Raw genomic sequence first — 17859 nt, 5'->3', positions numbered from 1 at the left:
ATGAACATAGATTAATACACAGATTGTAGAAAACTGTTCAGGGAATGACCAACGATACTAAGTTTAAATTTAAAGATTCTTAATGAAGACATCTAAATAATTATTTGAGTTGGTGGTGCTCCCAGAGTCAGTAATGGTTAAGCAAAGAGAAGAAAAAAGAAAGACTCTGTGTTGGGGCACGCTTAGAAATTTGAAATAAGTTTATTAAAACTTAACATTTAATTAATAACGAATAAAAGTAATGAGGAGTTTGATACAAAAAAATTGTTCAAGAACACAAAGTAAACATATATATTGACAGAAATCAGGATAAGCCTGATACAAAATTATGGGCACCTGTGGTGAAAAATATACTGAAAAACATAAAAAATTACAAAAAATTAATATTATTAAGGTGCCTGAGTTAATCAAAATTCTAAATTGGAGTAGAGGTAAATGATATGTACATATAATCACCGCAGTGATAATTGTAGGTAAGCACCTAGTCTAAAACCTCATGAGAATAGATGAGAGGCACAAAGGTTCATAATTGAAATGTCAAATGACTGAGGGTAATCACCTGGTAGAGATTCTGTTTGCTAAAAGGCTAGATCCTTATAGATAACAAAGCATTTAAGATAAAAGTATGATTATTAAAGATACAAAAGAGCATTGATAAATAAGCCTAAAGGCAAAGCCAATTGTAGATAAATAGAAGGTTTGCGGGAAAGTTGGATAAGGAATAGGTAAGTTAACTGTCAGTGAACAAGCCACCCTGGTGAAACGGTCCGTCTGTGCTCAGTGATGCTGAACTCTTTCTAGCTCAGATCACTTTTGGGACTCCCTGGTATTGTATGTGCCCATTTGGACTCCAGTTATTTAACTGATACTGATATATAATCAATATTGTTTTTTTCCATGTTTGCTATTTTTGATCCTTAATTATTGTTCTAAACCATTTTCTGGTATTTCCTTTTAAATGTAATACTTTTTTGCAGAATCCTTTCTGCATAAACAGGGTCTTATACCCATTTTGGTAAGCCTTTACCATGCAGCCTGTGTTTACTTTCCTTTTTCCAATTAATCGTTGATTTCATGATTGTTTTATTTCATAATTTACTTAATTTTTTGTTAATTTGTGATCTCACCACATTACCATTTCTTCTCCTTCTTCTAATTTTCCCACCACCCTTTTTTTCAATAGGTAAGCCTAACCCACCTCTCTCATCCACTGTCCGCTATATATCTATATAAGACAGTGGACAGCAGAAGGCAGGGTTTTCTCCCTATTCTGAGCATATCTCACTTCTATTTTTAGTACCCTCTCATCCAGATGCGAGACCACTCTCTGCAATGCTCACAGCAACAGAGAATCTGCGCTAGAAACTGGACAGCAGAAGTACCTTGTTGCTCACTACTCATTACACTCACTCATTTGTGTCCTAGTGTTTATTACTGCCATATTTCAGCAGCAACGCCCAATCTCATCCGACCTTGGAAGCTAAGCGCTGATAAGCCTGATCAGTACCTAGTAGGGTGACCTCTTGGGAATATCAGGTGCAGTAAGATTGTGACCTCTGATCACAAACAGCAGAAGTGTTAGAGCAACTTCTGAAACTTACCTATTCCTTATCCAACTTTCCCGCAAACCTTCTATTTATCTACAATTGGCTTTGCCTTTAGGCTTATTTATCAATGCTCTTTTGTATCTTTAATAATCATACTTTTATCTTAAATACTTTGTTATCTATAAGGATCTAGCCTTTTAGCAAACAGAATCTCTACCAGGTGATTACCCTCAGTCATTTGACATTTCAATTATGAACCTTTGTGCCTCTCATCTATTCTCATGAGGTTTTAGACTAGGTGCTTACCTACAATTATCACTGCGGTGATTATATGTACATATCATTTACCTCTACTCCAATTTTGAATTTTGATTAACTCAGGCACCTTAATAATATTAATTTTTTGTAATTTTTTATGTTTTTCAGTATATTTTTCACCACAGGTGCCCATAATTTTGTATCAGGCTTATCCTGATTTCTGTCAATATATATGTTTACTTTGTGTTCTTGAACAATTTTTTTGTATCAAACTCCTCATTACTTTTATTCGTTATTAATTAAATGTTAAGTTTTAATAAACTTATTTCAAATTTCTAAGCGTGCCCCAACACAGAGTCTTTCTTTTTTCTTCTCTTTACTATGAATGTTTTCCAGTATCCCCCAATCACTGAGGCAATTATTCAAAACAAATTATTCAAAATTTTGATTCATGTACATGTGTTTACTTTATTTTCTTGGTCGTTCACAACTCTATATTGTATTTTTCACTTCAAAAACATGAGGGTTTTGCTGATTCAGTTTTTTTCCACTTTTATACTCGTCACATACAGCACCTATCAGGGCTGGTTCTAGACCAAGTAGACCCCTGATCAAAAAGTCCTTTTGATGCCTCTCTTTAAAAAAAAACAAAAAACTATTTACCTTTATAGAGATTTCTCTGGAACCTCTGAAGAAATTGGTCCCACCTGGGCAGAGATTGTCTTCAAGCGGTATTCTCTATTCATGCAGGAGATCGCATGGTCTGGAAGGGATGCGGTCAGGATGCCGCCGGACGGAATCCCGGCGGTCGAAATACCGACGCCGGAATCCCGACCGCCACAATCCCGACATATTCTCCCTCCGTGGGTGTCCACGACACCCATAGAGGGAGAATATAATAGTGTACCGAGCGTAGCGAGGCACCGTGCCCGCAAGGGGCTTCGTTCCGCTCACCACCCCTGTCGGGATTGTGTGGTCGGGATTCCGGCGTCGGTATTTCGACCGCCGGGATTCCGACCGGCGGCATTTAGTACTGATCCCGTCTGGAAGATGCCTGTTTGTATAGGAATATAATCAATCAATGGCATCATCTTACAACAGAGGTTCATCTGCCCCGTGTGTCACCTTCTGCCTCATGTCCCCCTCCAACCTCCTGCCCCCTATGTTTCTCCAACCTCCTGTCCCCTGTCTTGCCCTTGTCACTCCAAGTACCTGTCTTTCCAGCCTCCTGCCCCATCACTCCAGCCTCTTGCCCCCATCATTACAACCTCCTACCCCATCATTCCAATGGGATCAGTTTGATTTCCCGACAGCTGGGTGCCCGATCTCAAGTGCAGCATGTCCCCTTGTAGGCTCGCTGCGCTCACCACACTTCGAGCCCGCTTGCGACCATTGGTTGCCACAAGGTTCTATTCCCCCTTGGGTTGTGACGTTGACAAAGTGGGGTTTCTGGCTGGCAGTCAGGATTCCGACCGTCGGCATTCGATACCGACAGTCGGGAATATAACTGCATACCATTCCAACCTTCACCTGCACCCTGTCATTTCAGCCTCCTGCCCCATTACTGTCTCTCCAGCCTCCTACCCAATGTTTCTCCAGCCTCCTGTCACTCAAGCCTCCTGCGCTTCTCTCATTTCAGCCTCCTCCTGCCCCGTGCCACTTCAGCTTTCTCATGCCTGCAACTCCAGCCCCATCACTCCAATTTTCTACCCCCTTTAACTTTACTTTCACCTCCTGCCCCATATCCCTCCAACCTCCTGCCCAATGTCTCTCCGGCCTTCTGTCACTCCAGTCCCCTATCACTTCAGCCTACTGCCCCCTGGCACTCTAACGCTCTGCCCCCCTTGACTCTCGCTACACTCTGTGTGGCTTCATGGAGCAACTCCCACCCCCTCGGACCACTCCACTTTACCTACCTCTTGGACAGCCTGCATGCTGCTCTACATCAACAGCGCAGCATGGAGGATAGATGTGGAGTGAGCTGCACATGCGCAGAAGGTGCATGTTAAAGGTCCAATTTGCATCCGAAAGATGTATTATCTTAGACTACACTCCTAACATCTACATTTGCGGTAGTCCGCATACAGTATATAACACCCCTACTTTCGTTGGCAAGAAATGCAATGTGATGAGCATGCAATGAAATAATTAGACACAAATATATTTACTGTATGAATATACTCTAGTAGGGTTCAAATTGACTAGAAATTGAGCCTTTCAGTATAACAGCTGTGAAACACTGGGGCTTATGTGTGCCAAATATATGAACCCACAAGAGGTTTCACCATTGAATACTTATTGGTAACTCTTTATTGGGCTGCAGATATCATCTGCACACCTAATAGTGATCAGTTTTTGCTTACATACAATTTTCTTTCAGTTTTTGAGATCTGACTGATGCATACTGTATGTATACAAGTACAGGATATTGGTGCACTTTGGAAATTGAGATTTGCATTATTTTTAACCTTTGTTCAATTGTTTTTTTTCATATTCATCATGCAGTTTATGACATGATTATGCAAATGATATTTTGTTAATATGTTATTAAGATGTATTAATGTCTTCATACTTGGAAACCTTGGTTCTCTGTTTTTTCAGTAGATAATAAAATTTTTTATACTAATACAGGAGTTTGTTCATCATTGATTTATGTCTGCACTCTCCCCTTTGGAGCAGCTGTTTGAGTTGAGGCAAAAATCCATAAAAACTGTACTTTATTATTTATCTTTTTTTTTTTTTACCTTGGTACAAAAAGTACCAGCCATTAATCATAAAATTATACCCCTTTCCAACATAAATCCCTGGCTGTAACCTGGCTCGGACCCGGGACAATGATCATGGATTAATACCAGGGTTTCAGTACTTACCCCCTTTACACATCGATGATGGACCTGGGTTATTCCTGGGTCATCACCATTCACACCCGACTGGGTCTTCCAGCTTACAGTGGACACTTTAAGCACTACAGTGCTCACCAATTAGCTCCTTTTAGGTATGACCCGCATCATCTTGACACATGTAATGCCTTTCAGACTGCAGGCAACCCGGGTCGGTCCTGAGAATAACTTTAGTACAGCAGGGTTGCGGACACGGGATGCCCAACCTTGCTCTGGTCTGTTCACATATAGCCAAAACCCAGGTCGAGCCACAAGACCCAGAAAAAAAACCTGGACAGAAATGCAATATGTGAAAGGGCTACTGTTAACTATTTTCTGCAGACAAAACTATCCACATTTTGAACACCAAAATATTTTAGGCCACATAACCAGTGACCTTGCATTGGCATTTTTAATGCCAGTAAAAACGTGTCATTTGCATTTCAGATGCTTCAATCACATTTCATCCTGAAAACAGAGCTCTAGTCAAACTTCAAGTGAGAATGATGCGCTAGAGATGGGTTCTGGTGTTAGACCAATTTACATGCATTTTACTAAAGTACTAATAAAACTCATGCAGGAATTTGCTAATTGTGTTTTTACTCTGTAGCTTAGCACACAATTTTCATCTTTTTTTTTCAGTCTAGAGCCTAGAATAAAGGATTAATAAAACATCTATACATTACTTTATATAAAAGAGCTTGTAATAACATTTAAAATTCATTATGCCAGCCATCTGTCAACAAAAATCATTGGGCTGTGGTGCAATTAGCATAATGGGACCTGTCAAAGTCTACGTAATTAGAGGATTTTTTAAACAGCTTGTCCGATTCTGACGGGCAAGCTGTTTAAAATTGTTGATATCGTCCAGTGCGTACCCACTTTGCCACTGATGATTTGCGCTCCCGCATGGGAGCTGAGAAATGGGACGGTAATGTGAGAGAGTGTTAGGGTTAGAATTTTTTTTTTTCATATGGGAGTAATCACTGCATGTTTGAACAGGGATGGAAAGATACCAGTAGATAGAGAGCGATTACAGATTTTAGTTACGGTTGGGATGAGCACAGAGTTTTACTTATTTGTGAGGATATAGGATCAAGAGCAGAGGTAGTAGAGTAGGCAGTTGAGAAGAGTGTAGATACTTCATCTTCATTTGTTGGATCAAATAAAAAGAAGGTGTTAGAGGGTTCAGGAAGGGAATTAAGCGGGTCACTGGCTGTGGAAGAGTATACCATTTTATTTTAGTGATGTGCACCGGACATTTTTCGGGTTTTGTGTTTTGGATTCGGTTCCGCGGCCGTGTTTTGGATTCGGACGCGTTTTGGCAAAACCTCACCGAAAATTTTTTGTCGGATTCGGGTGTGTTTTGGATTCGGGTGTTTTTTTCAAAAAACCCTAAAAAACAGCTTAAATCATAGAACTTGGAGGTCATTTTGATCCCATAGTATTATTAACCTCAATAACCATAATTTCCACTCATTTCCAGTCTATTCTGAACACCTCACACCTCACAATATTATTTTTAGTCCTAAAATTTGCACCGAGGTCGCTGGTGTTAGGTTCCTGGTGCTCAGAACAAGGGAGATGTGGCATAGTGAGTCCTGAGCACCAGAACGTGACGCTGAAACAAGGTGTGGTGTGGAAATAGCCCCTAGCACCCTACCTCTGTTGTTTTACCCGTGTGGTCAGTTCACGCCTGCATGACTATGGTTTCTTGGGCCCATGGCAGCCTCGTTTGAAGGGCGAATTAGGTCTGCCCAACTCCGATGCCCCCGCAGGTCTTAAAGGGAGACAAAGTGTGTACTGAGACAGGGTAATAACAAGGGGACCTCTAACTGAAACAACCAAAGCCAGGGGCTACTGACTAGCCTAAAACTAAATGTATGTGCGGCTTGCCGCCAAAGGAAAAGAACCAAAGGAAATGCTGTCCACACGCCGACACAATACTTTTGTGTACCGGCGGTGACAGCATAAGCAGAACCCTCTGCAAAACACCAGTAATTAAATATAACAAAGGAATACAGCGGCCTAGGCCGACGGACGCTGCAAAGCCGCTACTCACAGAACTGGTACAAATACTGGCAAACGGACAGGAACCCCCAATGCTGCCGACACAGACTCTCAGAACTGGAGGACAGGCAGAATCCCAAATGACAGACCGGTGGACACCAAGAAGCCAGAAACTCGACCAGGCACAGGCAAAGCCACAGGACTTCTGGACAGGAATGCTTCACGGCAGGACACGGAATCAGACACAGGAACTGACACAGGAACCGACACCGGAAGCAGCTAGACAGACACTGCTAAACAGGAGCTCAGGCACTGGCAGGGACTAGCTCAGAACTCAAGAACTCTGGAACCCAGGAAATATCACCAGCGTCTGTGAATTGCACTGAGCCAGCATATAACAGAGAGGCCTAATTAATTATGTCGTGCAGCTGCCCTGTTGTATGACTCCAAACTGACAAGATGCAATTAGCAGACAGGTGAGGCCAACCACATGGAAACAGGCTGCAATTACACAGACTCACCACTGACAGAAAACAATAATCTTCTAAACCAGAGCAAAGGGAAATCCTGGCCTGCAAGAGAACTAAAAACATAAAATAGGAATGAACCACTACCTGTGGTTCATAACAGTATCCTCTCCTTAAGGGTGAGCTCCGAGCACCCCATGACACCCACGGGGAACATAAACAGAAGTATAACATAAAATACATAACCAAAATACAAAATAGGAATGAGCCACAGCCGTGGCTCATAACAGCTGGATGGCTAGGCTAAGCGACACAAGTGGCCGGCACAAACACCTGGCCCATCTAGGAGGGGCACTGCAGTGTCAGACAGGATGGCAGATTTAAAAAAATAGTCCCCAAACAGCACATGATGCAAAGAAAAAAAGAGGCGCAATGAGGTAGCTGTGTGACTAAGCTAAGCGACCCAAGTGGCCGACACAAACACCTGGCCCATCTAGGAGTGGCACTGCAGTGTCAGACAGGATGGCACTTCAAAAAAATTGTCCCCAAACAGCACATGATGCAAAGAAAAATGAAAGAAAAAAGAGGTGCAAGATGGAATTGTCCTTGGGCCCTCCCACCCACCCTTATCTTGTATAAACAGGACATGCACACTTTAACGAACCCATCATTTCAGCGACAGGGTCTGCCACACGACTGTGACTGAAATGACTGGTTGGTTTGGGCCCCCACCAAAAAAAGAAGCAATCAATCTCTCCTTGCACAAACTGGCTCTACAGAGGCAAGATGTCCTCCTCATCATCATCCTCCGATTGCTCACCCCTTTCACTATGTACATCCCCCTCCTCACAGATTATTAATTCGTCCTCACTGGAATCCACCATCTCTGATCCCTGTGTACTTTCTGGAGGCAATTGCTGGTGAATGTCTCCACGGAGGAATTGATTATAATTCATTTTGATGAACATCATCTTCTCCACATTTTCTGGAAGTAACCTCGTACGCCGATTGCTGACAAGGTGAGCGGCTGCACTAAACACTCTTTCGGAGTACACACTGGAGGGAGGGCAACTTAGGTAGAATAAAGCCAGTTTGTGCAAGGGCCTCGAAATCGCCTCTTTTTCCTGCCAGTATACGTACGGACTGTCTGACGTGCCTACTTGGATGCGGTCACTCATATAATCCTCCACCATTCTTTCAATGGTGAGAGAATCATATGCAGTGACAGTAGACGACATGTCAGTAATCGTTGGTAGGTCCTTCAGTCCGGACCAGATGTCAGCACTTGCTCCAGACTGCCCTGCATCACCGGCAGCGGGTGGGCTCGGAATTCTTAGCCTTTTCCTCGCACCCCCAGTTGCGGGAGAATGTGAAGGAGGAGATGTTGACGGGTCACGTTCCGCTTGACTTGACAATTTTCTCACCAGCAGGTCTTTGAACCTCTGCAGACTTGTGTCTGCCGGAAAGAGAGATACAACGTAGGTTTTAAATCTAGGATCGAGCACGGTGGCCAAAATGTAGTGCTCTGATTTCAACAGATTGACCACCCGTGAATCCTGGTTAAGCGAATTAAGGGCTCCATCCACAAGTCCCACATGCCTAGCAGAATCGCTCTGTTTTAGCTCCTCCTTCCAGCTTCTTCTGCAAAAGCCTGATGAGGGGAATGACCTGACTCAGGCTGGCAGTGTCTGAACTGACTTCACGTGTGGCAAGTTCAAAGGGTTGCAGAACCTTGCACAACGTTGAAATCATTCTCCACTGCGCTTGAGTCAGGTGCATTCCCCCTCCTTTGCCTATATCGTGGGCAGATGTATAGGCTTGAATGGCCTTTTGCTGCTCCTCCATCCTCTGAAGCATATAGAGGGTTGAATTCCACCTCGTTACCACCTCTTGCTTCAGATGATGGCAGGGCAGGTTCAGGATTGTTTGGTGGTGCTCCAGTCTTCTGTACGCGGTGGCTGAATGCAGAAAGTGGCCCGCAATTCTTCGGGCCACCGACAGCATCTCTTGCACGCCCCTGTCGTTTTTTAAATAATTCTGCACCACCAAATTCAATGTATGTGCAAAACATGGGACGTGCTGGAATTTGCCCAGATGTAATGCACGCACAATATTGCTGGCGTTGTCCGATGTCACAAATCCCCAGGAGAGTCCAATTGGGGTAAGCCATTCTGCGATGATCTTCCTCAGTTTCCGTAAGAGGTTGTCAGCTTTGTGCCTCTTCTGGAAAGCGGTGATACAAAGCGTAGCCTGCCTAGGAACGAGTTGGCGTTTGCGAGATGCTGCTACTGGTGCCGCCACTGCTGTTCTTGCTGCGGGAGGCAATACATCTACCCAGTGGGCTGTCACAGTCATATAGTCCTGAGTCTGCCCTGCTCCACTTGTCCACATGTCCATGGTTAAGTGGACATTGGGTACAACTGCATTTTTTAGGACACTGGTGACTCTTTTTCTGATGTCTGTGTACATTTTCGGTATCGCCTGCCTAGAGAAATGGAACCTAGATGGTATTTGGTACCGGGGACACAGTACCTCAATCAAGTCTCTAGTTGCCTCTGAATTAACGGTGGATACTGGAACCACGTTTCTCACCGCACAGGCTGCAAAGGCCTGAGTTATCCGCTTTGCAGCAGGATGACTGCTATGATATTTCATCTTCCTCGCAAAGGACTGTTGGACAGTCAATTGCTTACTGGAAGTAGTACAAGTGGTCTTCCGACTTCCCCTCTGGGATGACGATCAACTCCCAGCAGCTACAACAGCAGCGCCAGCAGCAGTAGGCGTTACACTCAAGGATGCATCGGAGGAATCCCAGGCAGGAGAGGACTCGTCAGACTTGCCAGTGACATGGCCTGCAGGACTATTGGCTTTCGTGGTTAAGGAGGAAATTGACACCGAGGGAGTTGGTGGTGTGGTTTGCAGGAGCTTGGTTACAAGAGGAAGGGATTTAGTGGTCAGTGGACTGCTTCCGCTGTCACCCAAAGTTTTTGAACTTGTCACTGACTTATGATGAATGCGCTGCAGGTGACGTATAAGGGAGGATGTTCCGAGGTGGTTAACGTCCTTACCCCTACTTATTACAGCTTGACAAAGGCAACACACGGCTTGACACCTGTTGTCCGCATTTGTGTTGAAATAATTCCACACCGAAGAGCTGTTTTTTTTTGTATTTTGACCAGGCATGTCAATGGCCATATTCGTCCCACGGACAACAGGTGTCTCCCCGGGTGCCTGACTTAAACAAACCACCTCACCATCAGAATCCTCCTTGTCAATTTCCTCCCCAGCGCCAGCAACACCCATATCCTCATCCTGGTGTACTTCAACAGTGACATCTTCAATTTGACTATCAGGAACTGGACTGCGGGTGCTCCTTCCAGCACTTGCAGGGGGCGTGCAAATGGTGGAAGGCGCAAGCTTTTCCCGTCCAGTGTTGGGAAGGTCAGGCATCGCAACCGACACAATTGGACTCTCCTTGGGGATTTGTGATTTAGAAGAACGCAGTTCTTTGCTGTGCTTTTGCCAGCTTAAGTCTTTTCATTTTTCTAGCGAGAGGATGAGTGCTTCCATCCTCATGTGAATCTGAACCACTAGCCATGAACATAGGCCAGGGCCTCAGCCGTTCCTTGCCACTCCGTGTCGTAAATGGCATATTGGCAAGTTTACGCTTTTCATCAGACGCTTTCAATTTTGATTTTTGGGTCATTTTACTGAACTTTTGTTTTTTGGATTTTACATGCTCTCTACTATGACATTGGGCATCGGCCTTGGCAGACGACGTTAATGGCATTTCATCGTCTCGGCCATGACTAGTGGCAGCAGCTTCAGCACGAGGTGGAAGTGGATCTTGATCTTTCCCTATTTTAACCTCCACATTTTTGTTCTCCATTTTTTAATGTGTGGAATTATATGCCAGTATCAATAGCAATGGCCTACTACTATATATACTGCGCACAACTAAAATGCACCACAGGTATAGAATGTAGATGTATAGTATACTTAATGACGACACAGAGGTAGGTACAGCAGTGGCTTTCCGTACCGTATTGCTATATATAGTATACTGGTGGTCACTGTCAGCAAACTGCAAAACTAAAATGCACCACAGGTATAGAATTTAGATGGATAGTATACTTAATGACGACACAGAGGTAGGTACAGCAGTGGCCTTCCGTACCGTACTGCTATATATAGTATACTGGTGGTCACTGTGTCAGCAAACTGCAAAACTAAAATGCACCACAGGTATAGAATGTAGATGGATAGTATACTTAATGACGACACAGAGGTAGGTACAGCAGTGGCCTTCCGTACCGTACTGCTATATATAGTATACTGGTGGTCACTGTGTCAGCAAACAGCAAAACTAAAATGCACCACAGGTATAGAATGTAGATGGATAGTATACGTAATGACGACATAGAGGTAGGTACAGCAGTGGCCTTCCGTACCGTACTGCTATATATATACTGGTGGTCACTGTGTCAGCAAACTGCTCAACTGAAATGCACCACAGGTATAGAATCTAGATGGATAGTATACTTAATGACGACATAGAGTTAGGTACAGCAGTGGCCTACTGTACCGTAATGCTATATATTATATACTGGTGGTCACTGGTCAGCAAAACTCTGCACTGTACTCCTCCTATATAATATTATACTGGTGGTCCCCAGTCCCCACAATAAAGCAGCACACTGAGCACAGATATGGAGTGTTTTTCAGGCAGACAACGTATACTGGTGGTCACGGTCAGCAAAACTCTGCACTGTACTCCTGCTATATAATACAGCTGCTCCCCAGTCCCCACAATTAAGCAGTGTGAGCACAGATATATGCAGCACACTGAGCACAGATATGGAGTGTTTTTCAGGCAGACAACGTATTACTGGTGGTCACTGTCAGCAAAACTCTGCACTGTACTCCTCCTATATACAGCTGCTCCCCAGTCCCCACAATTAAGTAATAAGCAAGCACAAAATATTTGCAATGCATCAACATAAACGGAGAAGACGCCAGCCACGTCCTCTCCCTAACATTTCCAATGCACGAGTGAAAATGGCGGCGACGCGCGGCTGCTTATATAGAATCAGAATCTCACGAGAATCCGACAGCGGGATGATGACGTTCGGGCGCGCTCGGGTTACCTGAGCCATACGGGAGAATCCGAGTATGGCTCGGACCCGTGTAAAAAGGGTGAAGTTCGGGGGGGTTCGGTTTCCGAGAAACCGAACCCGCTCATCACTATTTTATTTTGGATCTTATCAATCTTGTCCTTGAAATAGGAAGCGGCTCTTGTGCACTGATAGTAGCTGGTGGGATTGGTGAGGGAGGTAGAAGAACTGATTTAATTGTATTAAAAAGTCGCTGTAGGTTAGGGACTTGAGTAGAGATGAGAGATTGGAAATATGTTTGTTTGGCAGTGTCCAGAGCATTACGATAAGTGGTAAATGGTTTTATATGTTAGGAAGTCACTTGAACTGTGAGATTTTTGCCACTGGCATTATACTTTACATGAAAGTTTTTGAAGATGTCTTGTGAATTTGGAGTGCCACAGTTGACATCTAAGTTGCTTTTTTGAGCTCTACTTTCAGAGATAAGATATGATAACCACATTTTTCTTTTAGGTTAGAGTTCATCCATCTGGTCCATAGTATGTATATTGATTGGGATCTGAATATGTATTTTGCGGAAAATGACACTCCAGCCAAAGCCAGGTCAACTAGCTTGAATGACCTGCTTGGACAGGTTGAATACGTTTTCTCTGATAAGACTGGCACACTGACACAGAACATCATGAATTTCAAGAAATGCTGCATTAATGGAAAACTCTATGGTAGTGTACAATCAACCAATTAATTTAACGCTTTCAAAGGATCTATTAAGTAATGCAGTTCTGTATTGATAATCAGTAGTATGCTTTCTCCATAAATATGTATATATTTTTTTATTTGCAGGCACAAACTCAAGCAATGAGAAGAGTCTGGAGGTAAACAAATGAATAACAAAGTACAATCTAATCTATTATATTCCATTCTAGATACAACAGAATTGATATAAAAGCGTTTCAGTTTATAATGTGATGTGCTCTTGTGCCCCCCTTAATAGCTAACAAATGTTATGGTACTAAGGGGCATATTTATCACCAACAACATTTTGTAATGCAGTTTTGAGATAATAATTACACCCCAACTCGCAATGTGAAAATTCATATATTTGGTCATAATAAACAAAGTTTGGGTTAGAAGCAAAGTTGTCTACTGTCACTTTGCTTCCATGCTCAGACTCGGTGAGCACACTGCACATATGCGGTTGTCAGCCTATGCATGCATTGGTAAGGGCTGATGGAAAGGGATCCTACTATGGGCTATTGCCACCTGAATGATGGCATCAGTGCTGAGGCCTAGTTCCTGCATGCAAAATGCTTGGTAATTTGACATTTTTGCAGTCCTCATAGAAACCTACGAGGGCTGCTTTTGTGGTCTGAAATAAAGGGAACACAGGCAGATATTGGAGATATCTACTGCAGTCCCTCTTAGAGCCTAGAGATACTAGACCTTAACCATAGGGATCCCTAACATGGCTGTTTTGTGGGGATAACCTGCAAATTTTATTTAACAAATATCCCTTAGTAGTTCAGATAATTTAAAGGAAATTGAGTCATTACTCATTTGCTGCAAATGGGACATAACTAGTTATGTTCATATTGCTTTGACTTTGTCATATGTGATTTGTTCAAGGGAATCTCGTGCTGTGTTACAGTGACTTATTGATGTTCTTTAAAATCCAAACCCTTTTTAGGAAAACTGGAATAGCAAAGTAATGCACAATCGTCATAAAGGTCTGTTTGTCCAAGCCCTATAGGCCATGTAGCAACTTTTCCAGTAATATACAGTAGACTGTGTTTAGGATTATAGGGATAACTGTATGAAGCAGTGATAAGAGTGGAGAAGTGAGCTTGTGGAGAAGTTGCCCATGGCAACCAATCAGCTCCTACGTACAGTTGTATAGTAGGCAAATTATAAATGTTACTTCAATGCTGGTTGGTTGTCATGGGCAACTTCTTCACTGGCTCACTCCTCCAAACTTTTCACTGCTTCATACATTTAACAGATAGACACATAATCCTGTTCAGTAACCCTCAAGCTGCTTTTAGTGTATACAGTAGTATCTTTTTAATCTTACAAATCTTGATAAAAAAATCTTTACATATGTGTATATTCAACAGGCAGAATGCCATTGCTTTATAAGTGCTTACATATTATAGTTTCTAAAATTTGACAGTAGACCTACAGTATGCCTGGTACAGTGAAATTCTCTTTTCCCAGTGAAACAATGTATTATTAATTCTCAGGCAGTAAGCTTCAGTTGGAATAAATATGCTGATAAAAAGTTCCGCTTCTATGACCAGTCATTAATTGATATGGTCCACCAAAACGAAGATGGAATTATGAATGAGTTCTTCCGGCTGCTAGCAATATGTCACACAGTCATGGTGGATAGAAATGGAGGTAAGGTGTATTGTTTCTTAGCAGATGAGGAACATTCCATGTTTGTAAATTTGAACTGTTTGCTGGATCATTTTATACAGTACATTGCTGGCAATCGGGATACCGGTGGTCAGGATAACAACGCCGGAAATCCGACCACTGACAGTGCAGCCAACCGGAATCCTGGCTAACAGGCTATTCCCACTCATGGGTGTTCACGACACCCATAGAGTGGGAATAGAACCTGTGGCGATCGCAGCGAGCCTGCAAGGGGCTTCATTGCGCTTGCCCCCCTGCCGGTATTCTAGCAGCCGGGATCCCGGCGTTGGTATGCTGACCGCCAGGATCCCGGCAGTACAACTGTTTTCCATTATTTATTGCAGTTAAAAACAATAAGTACCGTATATACTTTTATGACAGAAATGTATAAAGTTAAATACATAAATGGACACATTTGTTAGACATCATGAAAGTGGCATGACATAATTACCATGATCGGGAATTTCAAAAGAAAGTTTGAGTTTTAGAAAAGATAATGCTAGAGCAGGAGGATACAAGTATTCTAACTATATTGTTTTATACATATCGATGGTGCATGTCATTAATGGTAGTATATCTTCATTAAGGATTTGGTTCACATAAATAATAACATACAATGTTATTTACTAAATATAAAATACAGGAGTAACAACAAAAATTATATGAACATTCATTTAGCAGCAAACATGAGAGCTATGAAACCAAACAGCGTTAATATGTCTGGTTTGTCTTTGATTTTGCAGGGGATTAGGAAGTGATATTGTTTCATTTACACCAGGGCTTTTTTGTATATTTTTTGTGTTGAAAAGTCAGGTTAGGTTTTTGCTGTACGTGTGTGTGTGTGTGTGTTTTAGTATACATGTACTGTAAGCAGGATAAGGTATTTCTTTTAGAATATACACACTAAAGGCCAGTACACACTAGCCGATACCTGCCGACGCCAGTATTGGCGGCGACGGGGACCCGGTAGGGTGCCGGCATCAGCAAGTGCATACACACTTGCCGATTCCGGCAGGGAAGGCAGCAACGGCGGGGGCTCGGCGGGGAGAATGAGGGCCATGCTGCATCTGCAGCATGGCTGTCGTTAACGAGAATCTCCCTCATCTGTACATGTTCAGACGAGGGAGGGGGTCGTTAACGACATGTTGGAGCGCGCATCGTTAACGATAATGAGTGTACACACTAGGCCAGTGATGGCTAACCTTGACACTCCAGCTGTTGTTGAACTACATTTCCCAGCATGCCCTGCTACAATTTTGTTATTTGGCCATGCTAAAACTGATGCAGGGCATGCTGGGATGTGTAGTTCAACAACAGATGGAGTGTCAAGGTTAGCCATCACTGCACTAGGCGATATTGTGAACAATATCGATCAGAAAGCCCTTTTTGAGCGATATTGTTGAAAATATCGCCTAGTGTGTATGGGGCTTAACATGTTGAAGATGAAAGATAAAAGGTCATATCTGATCACAAGAGCAGGAATAACAGTCTATGAAGAGAAGCTTCCACAGGCACTAACCCTATATTACAGATCCTTCAAGATTGTGACACACAATGTAGAGTAGAAGCCTGACATCATCCCAGTGACAGTGGCGCACCCAAGGGGGGTTTCTGAGTACCCAGAAACCCCCCCTGATGGACCAAATCAATTTTATGCCTAATTGTGGTTTACGAGTGTAGCTCCGTCCACTCGCGGCATTAGGCTCCGCCCACTCGCTGCATTTTGCCGCGATTCGCGGACCCTCCGGGTAGAGCTACACACACTGACCTGTCTCAGCCAGCTGCAGGTGTACCAGAGCTAATGGTCACAACAAGTCTTGAGGCTGCCTACGCTGAATGTGACTACCACACAGACATCATGATCCCTTCCTAGCAGTCCTCGGTAAGGAACCTCTCCCAGTATACAGTACCAACATTTTTGTACATGTGCACGGATTTTTTAGCTTAATGCATTATATATATATATATATATATATATACATTTTTCAAGCCAAATTGACAAGTTTAATAGCACCAGGAAAAGCTAATGGGAACATAACTAATTGAGTACATTATTTAAATATAAAGAGTAAATAATAATATAAAAATGATCTATATGTAAAACTACTGTAGGCTACTTGATTGACCTAATCGCTCGCAAGTGTTTTTTTGCTGTCCTGTGTTCAGATACTTTGCCGCCTACAGGGGAGTGTATTTTCGCTGTGCAAGTGTGTGTTCGCATGTGTAGTTGAGCTGTACAAACTGATTTTGTGCAGTGTCTGAGTAGCCAGGACTTACTCAGCCGCTGCGATCACTTCAGCCTGTCCGGGACCGGAATTGACGTCAGACACCCACCCTGCAAATGCTCAGACACGCCTGCGTTTTCCCTGACACTCCCAGAAAATGGTCAATTGCCACCCACAAACGCCCACTTCCTGTAAATCTCCTTGCGATCGCCTGCGCAATCGCTTTTTTTGCGCCATCCCGTTGCTATGCACCAATGCCCGGTGCAGTCATCTGACGAGCCTGCGTATTGCGGTGCATATGCATGCGCAGTTCAGACCTGATCGCAGGCTATGAGAAAACGCAGCCTAGCAATCAGGTCTGAATTACTCCCTGAGATATAAATATATTAATAGCACCTGAAGTCTAAAATCATAGTGAAGTGAGGTGTAGATAGCAGTTCGGTATTTATTACTGACAGCGGCTTCCTCCATCGAGCGATAAGACTCCCCTTGCGGGATTCCTGCGCTCGCCACTCTGTGGGCATCCACGAGTGGAATAGCCCTGTTGCGCCGGGATTCCGGCTGGCGGCATTGTTGGTTGTTAGGATTCCGGAGTCGCTATCCTGACCGCCAGGATCTCAACAGCCGTCAAATTAAACGTATCCCATAGAAAGTGGGGAAATTTGATGGAAACCCCCCTTTACAAATCCTGTGTTTGCCCCTGAGTGAATATGAGTAGAAACGTATATAACAATTGTCAAATTACGAATTGGTTACTGAACAAGAAAAATTACATTTTACATAGTCTCTATAGCAGTGTTACAATAATTGAAAAAAACAATTCTCTCACTCTTTTCTACCATTGGGGGGTCATCGGAGTTGATTGCACGCTAGCTATTTTTCTCCTACGTCCTAGAGGATGCTGGGGTTCCAAAAGGACCATGGGGTATAGACGGGATCCGCAG

At 43.3% G+C, this 17859-nt stretch overlaps 1 protein-coding gene and 1 pseudogene across 3 annotated transcripts in view; both read left to right on the top strand.

Annotated features, from left to right (window-relative positions):
- ATP8B3 (ATPase phospholipid transporting 8B3) overlaps positions 1–17859 on the top strand; it is a 937871-nt gene that overhangs the window by 469331 nt on the left and 450681 nt on the right. For all 3 annotated transcript variants that reach the window (XM_063915843.1, XM_063915834.1, XM_063915853.1), the window contains 3 exons: positions 12789–12997; positions 13119–13150; positions 14516–14672. In XM_063915843.1, coding sequence (XP_063771913.1) covers positions 12789–12997; positions 13119–13150; positions 14516–14672 — 398 coding nt within the window. The remainder of the gene's footprint in view (positions 1–12788; positions 12998–13118; positions 13151–14515; positions 14673–17859) is intronic.
- Positions 1430–1548, top strand: LOC134953533 (5S ribosomal RNA; annotated as a pseudogene).

The sequence above is a fragment of the Pseudophryne corroboree genome, chromosome 1, assembly GCF_028390025.1.
Source record: "Pseudophryne corroboree isolate aPseCor3 chromosome 1, aPseCor3.hap2, whole genome shotgun sequence".
NCBI classification, from domain to species: Eukaryota; Metazoa; Chordata; class Amphibia; order Anura; family Myobatrachidae; genus Pseudophryne; species Pseudophryne corroboree.
The sequence above is the reverse complement of the archived record's forward strand: the minus strand, read 5'-3'. Positions and strand labels throughout refer to the sequence as shown.